Consider the following 19,606-nt stretch of genomic DNA (forward strand, 5'->3'; position numbering starts at 1 on the left):
AGAGGACAGCAGTATCTTCATTATGGTTGTTTACTTCCACCTGCACATGTTTATATTTGCTGTGGTATTCAAAACCTATGGTTTTATTAAAAAGCAAGTACGGCTGGATTTTTTCCAAGCTCACTTGCACTTTGAGAAATGCCTTTGCTTGAAAAAAAAAAAATCTTTGTTAATTTACAAATCCACTTCTTCTTTGAAAGAGAGAGTATACTCTGGAGTGCGCCCGTAAAATCTCACAAAGAAAAATTGTAGCATGTTTCATGATGCTCTTTCATCACAAGTAGAGGAAAAGAAAACTACACTGAATGGAAAACACAGATTCCTCCCTATTAAGTTTGGGTGGCAGTTGTGTTAAGTAGCTGTAACAGAGCAGCATTTGAATGAAACATTAATATTTTAAAATATTTCAGTAACAGGTAAAGTAATATAAAGTTTAGGAATAAACACAAGAAACACCAATAAACAGTAGGTGCTAGCATGCATACAGAAATTGTCGTGCAAGAATAATTAATGTTATATAAAGTCTTATAAAGAAAGTGTGAAAGACACATACTAGGATAATTTTGGCACTAGAATAAAAATAGTTTTTTTTTTTTTTTTTAAAGAAAAACGTGAATGATATAACATTAAATCCCGTCAAAATCTTTAGGTGTCAGAGGCAACTTATTGTGAAATAGGAGATGAAACCTCTGAGAATTTATCTGCAGTAGAAATTACAGAAAGAACATTAGAAATATTCAAGGGAACATCTAAAAGCCTTTTGCAGAATATCACGTGTTTTGATTTATTTCAAAGTTTCCTCATTCTTTTAACACTTCCAATTTGACAGAAGCATTTTAAGGTTATATAATAATGTGTTTTACCACTGGTTCTGCATAATAAAGTAATTGCTCTATTAGAGATGCATTAGTGAGAGGAGGAAGTGACACAAAGGAACTTTGTATCAGGAGGAACTTCTGCAGAAGGACAATCTTTTTTTTTTTTTTTTTTTAAGAATATAGAGAGAACTTTGGCATGAGAAAAAAGCAGGAAAGAAAAAAGCAATTTCCTTTGCTAAAGGCATCCAAGAAATTGCACTCTATCAGGGCATAATTCCTGCAGATATCTGGATGTGAACATGTATTAGTGTGACATGCTAACAGTGTGGCACAGATGATGAACAACCTTGCTCTGAAGTGAAGTGAAACACCTTGGAGACTTTGTGATGCAGCAGGCAAAATCACGATCTATGTGCCTCATAGCTCCTGTGTAAATGTGCAGCATCTCTCTCATCCTTGGGCATGAGGATGAATATCACTTCAAAAATAAGGCTAGGACACACTAATGTCAAGTAGCTGTAATACCTCTGTGCAGAAAGTGTTTCTGCTTTTTACCTACTAACTGTCTGGGCTCTGCCCCTGGTTTTGCCATCGACTCACTTAGGTGATGCCTAAGTGAATTTCCCACCAGCAGCAAAAAACAAGGGACAATGAATCTGATAGCCTTGATGAAGGATGCAGTGGGGCAGGTGTTAATTAATATTTGTAAAGAAATCTGTGATCTTGTGATGAAAGGTGTTATGTTAGTGCAATTTATTGCATTAAATATAGTAGGATTCCTTGGCACAGATGATTTCCACCATGTTATTCACCAAGTTATTTTGGCTAGAGATCAGCTCACGCCAAGCTGTTACATCTCAACACCTTCAGTGTTTTGAAGACATTCAGATATAAGTTTGGACTTTGCCCATGTCTGCCTTGTGGCGGTTCATTCCCACAGAGCGTAGCACATATCCTTTGAGAACAAGCCCTGAAGCTCAATGAACAGGAGCAAAGTCCCGTACAATAATGTGCAAGAAGTTGGCTTTGAGGCACTGTTTCTGCCCAGACACCTGGATGATCTGCCATCCGTTATGAAAGATGCCTAATTACTGAACCCAACTGTGAGCTGGTGTGTTATTGAAAAAAAAATAAAATAATTGCAGGTTATCACACCCAAGTGCAAGCAAAGATGAGAAAAACATACCTTCAGGTCAACGGAGATCATAAAAAACCCTCACACTTGACTGCATCAGGCTACAGAGAGACATTTTTGTGAGTTTTTGCTGCATTTTTTGGTATAAAACCCACAAGTGCTGCTTTGGGCTGATGCACAGAGCCTGGCTTGAGCATCAGTAGTGAGCATCAGTAGGAATGAGAATGGCTGGTGTTGGGTAGAGAGGGCACCATCCAGGCCAGGCAGGGGTGCTCAGGAGCAAGCAGAGCTCACAGACAGGAGCAAGGAGCAGTCAGACCACGTGTCTTGTTCTTGGAGGCCCCTTGGCCGCCCTGCATACAGTTTGAGGGCTACATGATCCCACACAGCTGTGAATGCCTCTCTTGCAGGATTAAGGAGGTCACTTAGGACACTATCCTAGCAGTAAGGTCCTCCTCTCCACTTCTTTAAATAGACCCCTTCCCTTCCACATCTCCTTGGAGTTTCCTGGCCTATCTGACTGACTCCTGGGCAGAGGAAACCCAGGTTAGCCCGGAGAAATGCGCTTGCTGTTTACCACAGAAGATGGTGGCAATGCTGAGGACATTTGGACATTTTGGGAGCAGGGGCAACAGGACCATGACTTCTTGGGATTCTTCTAACACTGGATGACGTTAGGATTGTAACGAAGTGCTTCATTTAGTCTGTAATCACTTGAGTTGCAACACTCCCTTATTCTGAGGTTGCCTAGTGAAATTTCAGAGATCCCTGAATGTATTTTTTCCCCTCAGAAATAATGATATTTTCCAAACCTCCGCATATCCAATACTATTGATAACCTCCCAGCAAGAAATCACAGCTAGCTGGCTGAATATTGAGGCTGAGGATGGGAGCACACAAGCAAGGAACTCTCCAGGGTATTTTGCTCTCCTTTTTTTAACATGAATTTTTAGCTCTACTTAAATTAGAAAAAGCAATTTACTCTGGCAAGGCGCAGAACGTAAGGCGCTGAACCTAGTTTGCGGTTATTGCAAGACCTGATAGGTGCGAGATGTCCAGCTGCCAAACCCCTAACACTAGCGGTGCTGAGTAGTTGGGTTTGGTGCACACCTCCACCTCGCTGGCAGCAGAACATCAGGAAGGGAGCCTCTGATTTAGGTGTTAATGCAGTTATTAGCAGCTCTATATTTTCTGGAGGTCTCGGGAGACAGAGAGGGCTAATCCTTCTCAGCCCTTAAACTAGTCTTGGTTTTAGCTAGTTTAACTTTGCACCTAGATTTCTCTTCCAAAGACTCTGAATGCAGTGAACAAGAGATTTTCTTGCAGATGCAAGTGTCATTACACAGACAGTTAGGCTTCTGACTGCTGCTATTTGTGTGAGCGTATTTATTAAGGGTAAGAGAAGAAAGAAGGATGTATTTTGAACATGTCAAATCCTGCTTCCCTATTTAGAAACAGGCTATTTAAAAACAAGCAAACAAACAAATAAAACTTGGAACTGGACATCCTATTCCTCAGCCTCTCTCTAAAAAAAAACAACTCTAGAAGTGTGCTAGCCCAGATCTTTTATTTATATATAAATATACATGTATTAATATATTTATATATTCATACATTTATATATTTATATATTTATTTCCAAGTAGTCACACAGCTTTGTGGGACTACAGCCAACAATTAATTTAATAGGAGCATTGTTAGAAAACACGTTATCCATTGCCTTCCAGAAGTTACTTCTTTAATTCTGCATTCATAATTTTTGCGGGTGGAATAACAGCTTTGTACTCCTTTCCTCAAATAAAATATTTATTAGTAAATATCATGCTGCACAAATTAATATTGTATGATTTCTTACTGGGCATTCTTCATTTTTTTCAGCCACAGTGCTTAGACTCACAGTAAACACCCTCATTAATTTGCATGTCTTAGTTGGAGAAATATGTACCTTTGGGCAAAAGACATGAAAGCCCAAGAGCTACACAGATGACTGCGTTTCTGGGAATTCTTCATTTGAGGGCAGCACTAACAGGGGAACTGCACCAATAGCTGCTGTCCTTCAGGTGGGACAGGAAAAATAATCTCTGGTGGCTCTTCAAAACATGGAGAAAAAATCCCAGGTGACTTGTCTGCTGAAATGAGATTACCTGGTTCTGTGGCTTAGTTGGAATTTTATAATCGTGTCTTGAGTAAATAACAGCTTTTCTTGGCATGTTCCCAGGAGCAGGATGAGGAGATAGGAACTCCTTCCCTGCGTACTTGTGGGTCAGCAAAATAATCTGAGCTGCCAGTCGGAAGGATCTTGGGATGGAGCTGTTGGCCTCCAAATCCAATGTCACTAACTAATCATTTGCTGCCTGGATGTATCAATGCCTATATGCTGGGGTATTTTTTATTCCTGGCTTTCTCCATCTCTCTGCTGTTTATGTATGAGGAGCTTCAGCCAAGCTAACCAAAGCCCTGGTGTTTCAGGGATTAATTCCCAGAAACAGCTCAGAAAAGTCTCAGAGAGGAACTATCAGCTGGAAGCTGATTAAATGCATCTGAACTCAGCCCTGTGATACTCCCAGTTGGGTGAGAAAAACAGCAGGCTTCACTGAAGTAAGGCTAAGATGGGGGGCTCTGGCTAAAAAGTACAGCCATGCTTGATATTTTAAGTGATGCTTTTTGTTACTTTAGACCTTGTCCAGCTGCAAGCCGTGAAAGGCAGCTACAGGCTGTTGTTAATAGGTAACAATTTGGCTCTGACTCTAAATCCTTTTAGTGAAATCCTGCAGGAGGCTGGCGATTTTGTAATCTAACTTGAGCCTCTGGGATCTTTTCTCTGCTCTCATTCCACCCATATACCATGAATGCATCTTCATTAGTCTGTACGTGTACAGATATTGTATGTAACATTCGTAAGTGCTGGCAGGAATGGAAAATATTTAGCAAGAGGAATTTTACTTCTCTCCTTGCTTACCATTTGTTCTTGAGCAGTCAAACATATCTTTCAATAAAAATAACTAATGTGTTTATTTTAACCAGAGCTGGGTAAGTAATTTGCATTAAAGAAATTACCCTATTCATCTTTTTTAGATCAGGCACAAGTTGTGATTTTCTCATTTGTATTTACTGTTCAAAAAGATTTACTGAATATTTTTTATGAATGAATTTGTTGGCAATTCTTCCACAGTTTGGTATGAGCATTAAACAACTAATTCTCCTGGAACTCAATGTCCAGATTTCTTTGATGTTTTAGAAAATAGCGAGTTAATCAGCCAAAAATCTGAGCTGTCTCTATTCAACAGGCAAGTCATCATCTTGTAAGACAACAACTGTAGAGCTTTTAGAGCTTTATATATAATATATATATAATATATATAGTATAAAATTATAGCCATATAATATATATATATATAATATATATATAATATATATAATATATATATAAATATATATATAGGTGTGTGTGTATATATAATATATATATACATATATATATTTAGCCTGGCTATTATGAATTGGAGCTGTACTCCTCTGTGATATTCTGTATTATTCAGTGGTTGAAATCCTGGTGCCACTAAAGTTAGTGGGAAATATATTATAATTTCTAATGGGACTAGGGTTTTATCCACTGTTTCAGCAAACACACAAGCCCTCCAATTCCCTCATTAGTGCTCTGGAGGAAAGGGAATGATGGTGCACCAACACAATTAGAGTTTCAGTGTTAAAATACCAAGAGTAAATACCCAGGTAAAATATTTGGCAATATCACCCAGCTCTAATTTGCACATTTTAAAGGTTGATCTTTCACATCCCCTCAAGTTCTTTGTTCATCTGTGTCCCTGGATAAAGCGCATGGAAAGTCAGAGGATATCTTATGTCATCACTATTTGTGTTAATGGCTTAGGAAACCCACAATCCAATCAGTTAAAATAAACAGCCCAGTGTAATAGGAGCATAAATCAATGAAGACTTCATTACTGAAACCTTAATGTGTAATCCATCCACCTACAGAGGAAAGGGATACTGAGAGGCAGCAAGACAAAACCAGAGGACAGTAACGCTGATATTTAAAAAGGTGCTGAGGACTGTAACTCTTCCTGGAGTCAGTAAATTTGGTGGACACTCATCACCCCTGACAGCTTGCTCCTGACTATTAAGTCCCTATGCTAAAAAATGCCACAGAACTCTTGGGAAGAGAGCTCTGATCACTGTTTATTTCCTCTGAAATCAAGAGACTTGAAACAGCACAGGATTGTGGACTAATGAACAGAGACACCAATTAGCAGGATTATCATGTGACTGAAACTATATGTTACCAAGAAGCAATGGTATTTGTAGCTGCTCTGACCCTACTGCAGCTTTTTCTCTCTCGAAAAAAGGCTCTCTTTCCCTTGTGTGGTCCCTTGAGCCAGTAAGTTGGATTTGGAAAGGCTCTCTAAGGTGAAGCTGAAACAAGAGTAAATACATTTTGTTAAAGTCATATATTCTCTTTGTCTTGGCTGTGAAAGACCTGGTAATCCCATCATACCGACCCTTTTGGTTTCAACAAGCTTCCTATTTTTATATGCATATAAGCATATGTAAGCATATTCATATGCTTCATTCCTGTGTCTCACTCAGGGCACATCTTCCCCCACTATAGCGGTGAAAGGGTATGATACAGAGCTGCCTAATTAGCTACGCCATCTGCAGCACCATTTCAGCTTGTGCTGTGACTTTAGCAGGGATCCACTGGAAATAAATTGTCTGCTTGCATTAATAATAGTGATTATTAAAGATCTGAATTAGGCAGAATTTCCAAATGTTCCTTCTACACATTCTTTTTGCTACGTGTTACTTCTTGATTCCTTGTCTTATATCATCAGTTGCATAATGTTCAATGTGTCAGAGAATGGTTGAGTCGTTTTGGCTGGTGAAATAATTGCATATATCCAGAATATGTCCTAGTAGGTAAAGTTTCTGAAGCGCTTCAACATTCAGAAATATAGGAGCCATGTGTAAGATATGTATAAGATATTATCCTATTTTAATAACTTAATGGGAGATACAGTGATTCCGGTATAGCTTATGTGAAACACCTAATGTTATTCAGGACCAAAGCTACACAAATGAAACTTTTCTATTATATTGGAAATTTCTTTTGTGTTGTGTTTTATCTTTACGGATATTAAGACATCTAGAACTTAACCCAGATCTCGCATACAACAATACAAACCGGTGATTAATTCCTCAGTCTTAGCAATGAAATCTGGTTGGAGGAGGATTCAAGCAGAGGTCTAGTGTATCACACAGATGGATGGTAGATATCATGTGTTCCCTTCTCCTCGAGTACACTGTATCTGATTTCCTCTAGAGAAAAATTTAAAGTGAATCTAAGGCAGAATGTGTGATGGCAGGGTGTGGTGCTTACTCAGACTTGATTAAAAATAAGTTTAGGCATCTTTCTGCTCCCCAGACTCCAGGTTTCCATGTGGTTGTGGCTGTAAAACTGCAAAGACAGGGTAATTTTCTTGTAAATGAGATGAATATAATTTAAAGTTATTCTTTTCCAGGTGCTGCAATAAGGGATGTTCTCATTGAAAACCACCACACATTTAGCATTGCTGTGTGATAAAGAAAAAAAGAAAGAGATGTAATTTAGAATTTAGATGTAAATTCTGCAGAAATGCTACTGTGTATTAAATATTGTGTGGTATGATCAGTATGTCTGTCAGAGGCTTTTACAATGTGTTATCAGTATGGCTGCACATATTCACTGGACAGATGGCACAAAAAGTACTCAGTATCCAAGCAAGGATATTGGTGCCTCTGCACCGCATGTGGCACTGCAGCCCGGTGTAGCACGAAGTTCACTGTTCTGATTTTATCCCTGAAGATGATGTGTTTCCATTTCAGAGCTCCTGTGACAAGGATGTTTTGCTGAACATTCTCAGCGTCCTCACTGACCTGCTCTCTCTGGGTAAGGAATTGAGCTCTGGGGCAATGCCTGCAGGCTAAGGGCAAGCAGGGGTTGTTTGAGCAGGGCAGGGAATTCAGATCTGTGTACACTCAGCCAGGTGTTTGCAGGGTGAACAAAATATAAATTGCACCTATAGCTACTCAGTCCTTACTTCCATGTCCAGAAAATTGTTTTTTTTTCTCTAAGTTATAAAAAAAAAAAAAAAAAGACAAAAAATCTCTATTGATTTTAGTTCAAAATAAGCCCATGAGTTTCAAGGTTTTCATAATCCCTGGCAGTCAACCACCAGAAATATTCACCCGTGCCATTGGAGGTTGGGTTGCGAAACAGAGAGATGAACCTGACTTCCTGCACTGCAGGGACTCTGATGGAGAGAGTTCATCACCTTCCCATCGGCATCTTCACTTCAGGGCTGCAGGGATGACATGTTGCTGCATGTGCCCAAGCAACGTGAAAAAAATAAGTGAATTGGCACAAGAACTGAAAGAATATTTATTTTTCCTGCTGTTCCACCTCAAAAATGTCTTTTGCTAAGCAATTTTCAATCCAACCGAGCTGCTAGGCTGCGTTGGCAAGAATTGAAGCCTCCTGCATTACCCACTCCTCACAGCCCCATCACAGACAACACCAGTCCAGTTGAATCTCTCTTTTGAAGCCCTGCAGATTTATTCCTCAGTTAGATGGAAGGATTGCCTGCTTGAGGGCAGAAGATACTATCTCCCCTCCAGGTGCTCTGAGGGCTGAACATGCAGCTTCCACCAACCATGGAGAGCTAACACAGCTGCCAGAGATGCACATGGATCACTGCCGATGCAGTGGGGCTCACAGGATTAGTGTGTGGTTTCTTTGGAGACCTTGTTTGAAAGCTGTCTCCAAAGCTTCCCTAGGATTCCTCTTCATTTGGCAGACATCCAGAGCTTTATTCCTTTGCTAGTTTAATTTCCAATATCTAAGAAAAGATCACTGAGCCTTCTGCTCCTTTGAAATCTGCTGGTGTCTCTGTTTATTCCTCTCTGCTGCATTTCAATGCACAATGAAAAACCAGCAGGACGCAGGTTTGTAAAAGTAATGACCGCTGGAGCAAGAAGAAGCATAGACAATGGTTTCACCACACAACCATGAGCCACATCTCCAATCTGGGGGCACCCAAGAGGTCAAATCTGCAAACACCCTGGAGTTTATAACAATAAAACAACACAGGAAGGCCTTTGTATGCATTGTGCAGGTTGAAAGCTATCAATAACTGTTGCTCTGGGACAAAGGTGCTCTGATCAAAGCCTTTTACTCTTGCCCTCATTTCCCTAGGGACTGGACGGAGAATTCAGTACGTGATCAGCAAAGGGGGCAGTGAGGCCCTGCTGCAGGCCCTCATCTCTGCTGCCCGCACCGAGCCCCCCGACCACAGCATCCTCCTGCCCCTGCTTCGCCTCCTGGCCAGGGTTGGCCAACGAGGTACTACTGCATGGTGGGAATGCTTAGGTGGGTGGGGGAACCGCAAAATGCATGGACAGACTGGTTGATAAAGCACTGTGAGTTTATTTGGAGGATGTACTACTTTGGAAATCCAGGTCAGCTATGGTCTGGCCAGTTGGAAAACTTTTAACAAGACAGGGAAGGTGTACGTGCACATGCTGCTGCTTCTTGCACAGGTTTTATCCATGTTCCGCCTTGCATTGGCCTGCTAGCTGAAAGTCCACCTCACCTCTCTAGCAGAAATTTATTTTTGTTTCACTTAACCTATGTGAAACCTTAAAATATGTTTTCTCTTTGTATATGGTAACTGTAAGTAAATACAATATTTTCATGTTCTCAGTGCAATCTTCAAATGACACTGATTCATTTGAATAATTTTGTTACGAGATTGCAGCTTAGGCATGGTTCAATTATGCTTAACAGCACTGCTGCAGAGGCTTGGTCTTCATAATAATTTTGATTCTGCTTTGCTTTTCACAGATAGGAAGTTTGGGCTGAAAGTACAGAAGGCAGAAGCAACTGATGTAATCCTGAGTTTGACAAGACAAAATCTGGGCCACCACTTGAACCTCACCCACTGCCTCTGGGTCCTGCGCGTTTGTGCTTCCAATGGTGAGTACCTGGGTTTTCCTCCTTTCCTCATCATGGAAAGGACAATAGCTCTTTCTTCATCATTTCAGAGCAATTAAACATAATTACCGTTTAAGGCAAGTGCCTGCTTGCACTGTTAATATACAGAATTGGACTGAAAAGTCAGAACAGTCCTAGAAAGAGGTATTCCCCACAAGTTCTATACAGTGTATTTCACTTGCAGGCTATGAAAACATAAGTGCTATAGTGAAAAACTATTCACAATAATGATCTCCTATTCCATAATATACACAGTCAATTCCTTTGCTGAGACTTAGGTACCTTAAGCCTCTATGCAGTTTCTCAGAGCAGCTCCACAAGCAAGGCAAATGCAGGTGGAGAAAAGCAGAGGGAAATCATTGACTTATTCAAGGTCCCTCAGGAAGCACATATTAGAGCTGGGAACTTAATACCTGGTCTTCTGTCTTAGCATTCCCCTCATGCACTCTTCCAGCTTTTCTTGCTTAACTATGCCCTCATATTAAACAACTCAAGTAATGAGATTTCGAGTATTCTCTCCAGGGATCATTACAAATTCATACAGGCTTTCCCTACTATAGAGCACTGAGTTTGTCAGCACAAGTTTCCCTTTGCTCACTCCAACCATTTCCTCTCCCTCCCTGCTTCCTTCACCTGCAGATAACTCTTGACATCCATTCTGCCTGCAGTCTGCATCCTAAGATTTAACATTCCTGGCTCCTAGCCCTGCAGGTCCCTCCTAGCTGTACAGGAGCTAGTTTCATGCAATGGGCTTTCTCAGGCAAGCAGCCAAGCCTCAACATTCAACCCTTCTCCCTGCAAAAGACAGCATTTAAAAGGCTGAGTCTGGCTGAAAGTGCAGCCAAGGCCAGAAGCTGAAATGTGCCTTTATTTGGGTTTCACAGCTGTGGTAGTGACCGTGTGCTGCCTCCCACCCAAAATGATGATCTACACCAATCGCTGCTCCCTGCTTCAGTGCACCTGCATCCATTTTAGCTGCAGATGTTGCAGAGGTTCCAGGATGTGCACTGCAGCCTGGCCTCCTTTCTGTTCATGTCAAGCCCCTTACTCTACCCCAGAACCCATCCTCTGTTCCTTCACAGAGCTCTGTTGCTCTCCAGGTACTTCCACCTCACTAGCTGTGCTTCCACCTTGTCCAACCAATTTTGACTCCATGGTCTCTGCGGCCCAGCTGGAAAGCTGAAAGGGAGGTTAGGTGAAGGTCTGTGAGGATGTCGTACCAAACTAGGAGATCACACGCTCCCTACATTAAAAATTATTTTTATGGAGTGGAACTAGTGAGGATGCACAAATATATAAAACTCTGAGAGTGCTTAGGCATGAAAGCAGAAAAGATAAGTCCTTCTCACGCTTCTTTGACCTGCATTTCTCCCTTCACAGTCTCTGCCACCAGTTGTATGTGGCAGCCTACCTCCCACTCTGGGGCAGGATGAGTTCAAGAAGCCTTGTCCACTGCCCTGTCTCTAATGAATCACCAGCTACAGTGAAAGTAGTTGGCAGGCCACACAAGGCTTTCCATCACCGGGCAACTTGGCGGAGGCACAGCAGGACAGCAGGAGATGATGGGCCCTCTGGCAGCTCTCTAATGACCACCAGGAAATATTTACAAAATAGGCAAAACCTACTAGTGGGCAGACAGCCAGGTCTCCCTCTGGCTGTTTTTGATTACTGATCCCTTCACCCTGTTCACTTGCATTTAACATTTTAGAGCTTTATTTACCCCTTCTTTACACAGAGAACCTGGCTCATGGTGCTGAGGCCTGGCTAAACAGCTTCTGGGAATTTTTAGAATCAATTGCAAACCTTATCTATACAAGCTCCTGGTGTGCTAGCAAGTGAAAGACTAATGGTAGCTGAAATTAGGCTGCACTTGAAGCACCCCTTCCAAAAATATACTTCCAAAATGCTGAGTAATAGCACAGAAAGAAACCTTGACCCTCCATATCCATGTGAAATAAGCCAACTGCATGGAGCTGCCTCTGGGAAATGCAGGAAGAATTTGAGCCCTTCCATATTCCTGAACCTATTTAACTATGATTTGTTCCCTCGAGAGTACAATATCCACTGGGAAAGAGGTTTTGGGAAGCTCAGAAGAAGTGCAGAATCTGAGAACTCGTTTTGTGTCTGACCTTGTCTCAGGGTGTGTCCACAGACAGCTCTCTGTTGCACTTCTGTGCCTGTGAAATGATCTTTGCAGTCCAGTTAGAAGCCCATAGAAATCTGCACATAGCCCCAAGGGCAGCTACTCCCTTCCCTGCATCACTTCTAAACACAGTATCGAAGACCACTTGCTTCAGAGCTGACTGCTTTTCTCTTTTATTGCTTCAGTTACTGCAGGAACCACGCTTGGCATCAATGGAGCTATGGAGCTGCTTTTCAAAGTCATCACCCCCTACAGCAAGCGACACATCAGGACAGTCAGGTAGGCAGTAGCCACAAGGGAACTCATCTTTCCTGGCCAGCAAGAAATAAAATTTTGGTTCCACTTGAAAAGGCAAAGAAATCAGAAATGGATGCAGAATTTCCACTTGCTTTAAATCTGCAGAGTTTTTTAAGAGGCAGAAATAGCTCCCCGAAGGACTTGCTTGTGCTGTGATTCATCATATGATTCATGCTGGTGGCCATTTATTTGTAGTGTACCCTATATTGTGATGGCAGTTTGATTGCAAGGTATCGTCCTTCATTTTCCAGTCAAGACTGGATTTTGAGAAGCACATCCCAGCAGTAGGCAAACTGCTCCTGCCTGTCCCTTAGCAAGAACCTCCTGTCACCAGTGGCCTAGGAGCAGGTACAATGAAATTGTGGCAGTTCTTTCTTTCCCTCCTTTTGGAGAGAGTTGTGACCAGGTCATCATGATATTTTTGGAGGATGACAGTACTTGCTAGTATTAAGTTGGGTCTGTTTTTAAGCCCATTCCAAATATTTCAAATAATTGTGTGTGTTTTGTTTGTTTGTTTTGCTTTGTTTTGCTTTTTTTTTTCCTTCCCCCCCCCCTTTTTTTTTTTTTTTTGTTCTTATTTATTTGTTTATTTATTTATTTTTCTGGAGAGAAGTCCATTTTGTATCTCCATCTCAATGGTGAACATTATTCCTCAGGTTCAAGATTCTGGCCACATCCCCAGGTACCTTTCAAGGCAAACTTTTAAATACAGAAAACAAACATCCTCAGAAGGACATAACATATTTCTGTGGCTTGCTCATCACAAAGGAAAGGCAGAACTTACCACTATGACCTCTGCTCACACAATCATGTTTACTAAAGCAACACAGAACCTGCTGGTTCTCTCCTTTAGACATGCTCTGCCATGTGGAGCACATAACACTGACTGTTCATGGATGTCTGAGGAACAACATGGCAACAATCTGTCAGGTTTTCCTTCTGTATGGACTTAGGTCCAGTTCATGGCTGGTGATTACTGAGGAAGTAGCTTTAGGATGGGCATGATGTGAAGGGGAGAGGTAGGTGGACAGACATGGCACAACAGTTTGACCTTTCAATGCACAGCTGTAGCTGGGAAGTGGACCTGTCACCCTGGATGAGGAGTCTAATAAATCTTGCCCCTCCTGGCATAATTGTCAAAGATTAATACCAGTTCTCCCAACAAGGCCAGTTACACAACACACTGTAAGGGAAGGGTTTCCTACTAACAACAATTTATGAACTTGAACATCAGCACATGGTACTATTGTTTGCTAAATGCATCAGGCTTCCAGTTCTCCTGCCTGTGCATCTGGGGCTATAAAAAAAATTGAACAGTTTGCCTTGCTAAATAAGATAGTGAGTGGGCCCAGCAGATACATGACTTCCTGCACCTGCCTTGTTAATGGAGGCCAACTCACTTTTGTCTGCAGTTTTGGCTTTCTAGTGTGGTGCTAAGTACCTGGAAATGCTTCACAGCTTCAGTTCTCTCTTAGCCAGCATACCTGTGATTCCGCTACATGGTCTCTCCAAAAGTAAGATATCAGGATGTTCCTGCACAGGAACAGTTGGGATATCACACAGCTCAAAGAATATTATTGTTACAGTATTAGTCCTAGGATATCTGAGCACTCTCCAAGATTCCCCTCAGGCCTTGTGTTACAACTTTAATCTTTAAGACTCAGGGAGCCTGGAAATGGCAGCAGAGCCCAGGATAAGTTAGTTCCAGAGTTGAACTTCTGAAGCAAGCAAAAATGACTGATGAGTCTATTAACTTAACTAAGTAAGCAAATTCCACTCAATTCCCTGGTTTTCTTGTGTTTTCCCAAAGTGTTGGCTATGATTGGACTGGAGTTAGTTCTACTTGTGTGGCTTCCTCATAAGTCAGGATGTGGGTGTAAGGGAACTTGGGTCTGTATCAGTTCTTTGTTAAACATTGGGACTGGGTGCCTGAGAGCTCTTTAAATCAATTTGTGCAAAGTTTCTTCTTCCATTTGCATCTTCCTCTTAGGGAAGGGGACATCTTAGTATGTCATACATTTCTAGATCAGATTTTTGCTGAGATTTATTTATAGGTACAGAATGCCAACTTGCAATATTTGGTGTTTGTTTCTTTTCATCTCATCTACAAAAATTGTTTTGAACAACTCTTAAACTATTTCTTTGAGAGGGTCTCTGGAGAGAGAAGAAGAAAATACAGTCTCAAAAATTTCCTTTATTAAAGCTTAGAAAAAAGTGATTTAGCTTCCATAAACACATGGTTTAACCTGTGAGAACCATAAATCAGCTGAAGCCTGATAGCCACTCAGCTAGTTTGCCTGGAGGTCAAAGTTGGTTGTTTCATTTAATAACTAGAAGCAGCTGAGAAGATCAATGGTGCAATGGAGACAGGCTGTGTTACGTCAGAAGAAGCACACTACACTGTTTTGTTTTAAAAAGCATTTGCCACCTATTTAAAGGTACTAGTTTCCTTTTATTCACTGGGGATTGTGTCTGTTTTGGGAACAGTATGCTCACTGGGGAAAGGGGTCTTAAGCAATATTGCTGGAAAGAACGTAGGTCTTGAGACTAGGACTAGAATTCCTGTCTACAGAATGGGTTCCAATCTTCTTTCTTGGTAGTTATAAATAGCTGTGTTTTGAAAATCCTGGGTATCTTTACAGCTCATCAAAAAATAGAGGTATGTGTAAAGAATGTGCTTCTACTGTTTGAGCAGCTCTAGTTTAAAATTTATAGGGTTCCTGTGGAGGGGGGGTTATGGATGGGCTTTCTTAGATGGGGGAGAAAGTGTAAGTGGGAGGGCACGTGCTTTGTCTAGTTCAGTATGTCTTGCTGGTCATCTTACTTGAAGGAACTGCGTAGCCTTTCCAAAGGGTCTATGAAATCTGGAGCAAGTTATTTTGGTGTAGTGAGCTGTTCAAAAAAACATGTCCTTCTTTTTTGGCTATTAGTATAGAGCTTGAAGAGAACGTTAGTCTGTAACCTGCCTACAGGGGAAATCTTGTAATGTCTTCCCTGCAAGCCTCTGATCCTCCCTTTGTATTTGTCCTTGATACCTTCTCTCCATAACTACATGCCACCATGATTTGCCTTGCTGCTGGGAAGGAACAGCCGGCAACTGTGGGGGCTGAGATTACCCTTGTTCTTTGATCAGCTGCCAGGAATGCAGCACTGAAAATGCACCACTTCTCTGGTGGATACACCCGCATTCTCCTGTCCTGGGCAGCAGTGTGACCAAGGTCACTTTAAGAATCTGCCCTGGAGAGCGCACTATCAGAGCTATTTATTTAGCCAGCTAAGATGTGGAAACAAGATACATAGTTCTATTTATTTTTCTCAGTAGTGATGCTCTGGGTTATTTAGAAATGGTCTCCTGTGCTCCAATTGACCTTCTATGGGTGCATGCCAAGTAGTTCTGATTCCCCTGAGACCGTGACTCATGGACTTTATTGGTCTTACTTAGGTATCTGAGGTCTTCAGGTTGCTGGTGCCATAACTGTGTGGTTCTCTCTATGGCTAACAATATCTGAAGCAAAAGCCATGGGGAAGAACGTGGCACTTACTGGGGCTTAAAGAACTCCTGATTTAAGTACCATCAAATCCAAGTGATATAGAGGGTCTATAGTGTTTCTTATGTGGTGTTGTGCTGCAGCGAAAGCTTTCTGGTACATTTCTGTAAGAGCAGTTTAAAATAAAACCAGATGATGTTCCATTTCTCTCAGTTCTGTTTATGTCAATACCCTGGATATCTGATACAAATGTGTGGGTGGGATGCTCAGATCTTCACTGTCAACACCTCTGATGTAACATCCCTGATGCCCCACACAGTGCAATGACCCCTGCTCTTTTCGCCTTCCACCTTACTTATTCCCTGGATGCTCTGATCTTCTACGCTTTTTGACTTTCCAATGTTCCTTTCACCAATCTTGCTCATTTTACCAATTGACTTGTTCTGAGAGATATTTGGATGTGCTGTAGACAGATAGATGTGGGATGTGACACTGGCAGATGTGTGCTCTCTGTAGCTGGACCTCTCTGCATGGATCCATCTCCAGGTGGCCAAGCATCAGATATCCTCCCCGTGCCATTGGCATGTCAAACATAGTTTAGAGGGCTGCATGTGGTCTTTGGCTACATGTTGTACCATCTCTCCTAGGCCATCTCAAGTTGCAGATAGATTATCAAAATTAGTGAAGACAAAAATCCAGAATTTGACTGTCTTATATGGGGAAAATCACTTCAGAAAATCACAAGTGAATGTGAAGTGTCTTTGAGTGGTTCCCTCCACTATATTATCCTTTTCCTTTGTTCTTCAGAAGTTGGTGGGCTCTCTCACTCCTGCAGTTTTATTAGAAGTGACTTAGAGTCTTTTGAGATGTCTTTTTCTCAAAGCTCTTGAGTACAACTATTTGCCACACTGAGAAATAAGTACTTCCATTTGCCACAGATTGTAAGAAGAATGAATGCTCATCAGAATTTTAATAAAAAAGACACAAAAAGAAGCCTTGCTTTCTGTGAATGTTCACACAGCTTGGCTTTCTGCAATGGGTTGTTCCAGTGAAGTTTGACTACTTAATTAAAAGTGGAAAGTGAATAACAACGTCTGGGAATAGTGCCAAATTAATTTGGTAGAAAATGTGACATGCAGAAATTATCTGTCTTTGCTCGTGTCCAGTGTCCTTACTTATGACACTCAGTCATGAATCTTCTGATGTTTTGTGTTTATTGGATGTTCCCAGCTCCTCAAACACTTGCAGTGAATCTCAAATTCCATTTAAAGGGAGGAATTTCTCTTGCATAACTTTATTCCATCTGAGGTAGATGTATCAAGTCCTTACACATTAAAAGGAGGGGGGAAAAAAGAGCAAGGTTATCTTCATCTGGATCAAAGCCTTTGGAAGCTTGGGGTGAAAATACTTATTTCTGTCCACTGACTGGAGTGTGAGTCCAGGGTGGATAACTTGGAAATAATGTGGTAAATATTTAGAGTTGGGTCAGGTGGATGGATGCTGAGGGAGATTTGGAAAATGCAATACTCTGTATCTAGTGTCAGGGCTCAAAACCCAAGAGGAAATAAGACCACCACCAATGTATTTCTTTTGGTGATGTGTACTCAGGTATGGTTTGGGATGGTGAGTGTCTCATGAACAAGAAACATGCAGGAATAAGGATGATATTGCTATAGTCAGGAAGTGACTTCTATTTTGCATACTTCTGTCACAATGTGAACTGAGAGGAAGACTTTTTTTTTTTTTTTTTCCTGAACTGGAGTACAGAAAGCAAGCAAAGATGGAAATGTTAATGTCATTGGAGCACATCTAAACTAAAATCCCCTATTTAATCAGACACTATCAGACTGATCAAGAATACAAAGGCCATGAAAATACTGTAGATGAAAGCAGCATACATCCCATTAACTTACAAGTGTGCTCTGAAAAAAAAAAATATATATATATTTTTCTATTCAAACTGGTTTGCATGCAACAGAGATTTTTCTCCTCTTAGGACTGGTGTTGAAAAGTGACAACAGTTGCCATTATCAACAAATGATTGGAAAAATGATCTTCTGTGGCCTTAACAACGGGAGAAGGAATCTGAATGACAGCTAACTATGTCTCACTTAGAAAGAGAAAATGTAGCAGAAATGACCTGAATGCTAGAACTCTCTCCTCTTTTAAGAGTGGTGGAGAAATACATGAAAGATGTCCTTGTGAATGCATCCCAGACTCCATGCAGGCAACTAGTTTCCTCAACCCTAATCCAGGATAATCCATTGCTGGTTGATCACCATATATGTTTACTGCTGTTCTGTTTTACAGATTGTCTTAAGGCTTCAGTTGCACTGTTCTTGATCAGAAGAACATGTTATATGACTGTTGCCAGACAATATTTTGAGAATGAAAGAAATTCAGTACACTGACATGGTGATTACTTCTGCAACCTGATACAGGAGCTGCAGTGATTGGTTCTTCTTGAGGAATCGTCCACACACAACTCTGCCTCTGTTTATTTGGCAACAGTTCCTGATAGGAGATCAAAAGCAAATCATCCTTAATTCCTCTTGTTAGTCACTGTTTTGCCATTAATCATGTAGAGTGGTTTGGATATTTAGTTGGAAAGTAACAATTCTACTGGAATGTGGTCAGAATTAATCAATGCTTAGTGCCTGCTTACTCTCAAATTGCTGTTTGGTTCATTTGATCCCTGTAGAAAATGCACAGAAGGGGATGAGATTTCTTTTGAGCTATGTCACAACCAAATGACATTTCTCCCATCTGGGCTTGATCTACATGTAATTCCACCTAGAAATTCCTGCTAAATAAAACAAGTAAATATTATTCTGAATGAGATGATGGCAGTGACAAGGGGAAAAAGAGTTGCTCTTGTTTACATCAAGTGGTTATTCAGCCTTATCTTAGCATGGAGCAGAGATATGTACATCGCTGATAAGTAAATAAACCCTAGTGTTTGAATTCAATGCAATGAGCCATTGTAATAGAAGAAATGAGCTCTGAGCCAAAGGTGTCCCAGTTTTATGCAGTTCATTCTGTTCTTTTTATGGTCCGTGTGATTTCTTTCCAAGAATGACCTGTTCTAATATTATTAATAAGTTATAAAATCTCATTTCAGACTGATGGTATCTCAGCGCTACTTTGCAGAGTAAATAGAGTTGCACTGCAGAATTATAACTTACTGGCATTGTACTGTTAATAGCGGCAGAAGAGAGAAATTGAAAAATTAAGAGGTAGAGGCAAGGGAGGAAAAATACTTTCAGATGAGATTTGAAAATAGATGAAGACTTGATGAGGTGGAGAGAAATACCATACACCAAGGTTGTTCCAGATAGTCAAACACGTAACATGTAGAAATCCTGGTGCCATCTCTTGGTAGCCTGTGGTATGGCAAGATTAAGCACAGATAACCTATTTCTGTGGCATTAAAAGTTGGTGAATAAACACTATATAAAGAAATCCACTTCTAAGTTTAACTTAATACCTCATTGACAGGGAGGAACTGGCTTATAGATCAGTGTACTTTGTGAGAATTAATTCCAAAAATGTGATTACCTTTTCTTTTAGGTCTATCTTGTTTCACTTCTATTTCAGGTAGAAGTAACAGAGTTTGAAAAGAAGCAATGTTTTCACCTAAAGGTTATTCTTTGCTTTCCTGTTATTTTTGCCCCTTTG

At 40.9% G+C, this 19,606-nt stretch overlaps 1 protein-coding gene across 6 annotated transcripts in view; it reads left to right on the forward strand.

Moving 5' to 3' along the window:
• AGBL1 (AGBL carboxypeptidase 1) overlaps positions 1–19,606 on the forward strand; it is a 445,869-nt gene that overhangs the window by 11,735 nt on the left and 414,528 nt on the right. For all 6 annotated transcript variants that reach the window (XR_011100595.1, XM_068695603.1, XM_068695606.1 and 3 more), the window contains 4 exons: positions 7,834–7,897; positions 9,203–9,349; positions 9,851–9,982; positions 12,329–12,422. Coding sequence is in view for 5 of the 6 variants with exons in the window: in XM_068695603.1 (XP_068551704.1) it covers positions 7,834–7,897; positions 9,203–9,349; positions 9,851–9,982; positions 12,329–12,422 (437 nt within the window). In the remaining variant the exon portion in view is untranslated. The remainder of the gene's footprint in view (positions 1–7,833; positions 7,898–9,202; positions 9,350–9,850; positions 9,983–12,328; positions 12,423–19,606) is intronic.

The sequence above is a fragment of the Anas acuta genome, chromosome 12 (genome assembly GCF_963932015.1).
Source record: "Anas acuta chromosome 12, bAnaAcu1.1, whole genome shotgun sequence".
In the NCBI taxonomy this organism is placed as follows: Eukaryota; Metazoa; Chordata; class Aves; order Anseriformes; family Anatidae; genus Anas; species Anas acuta.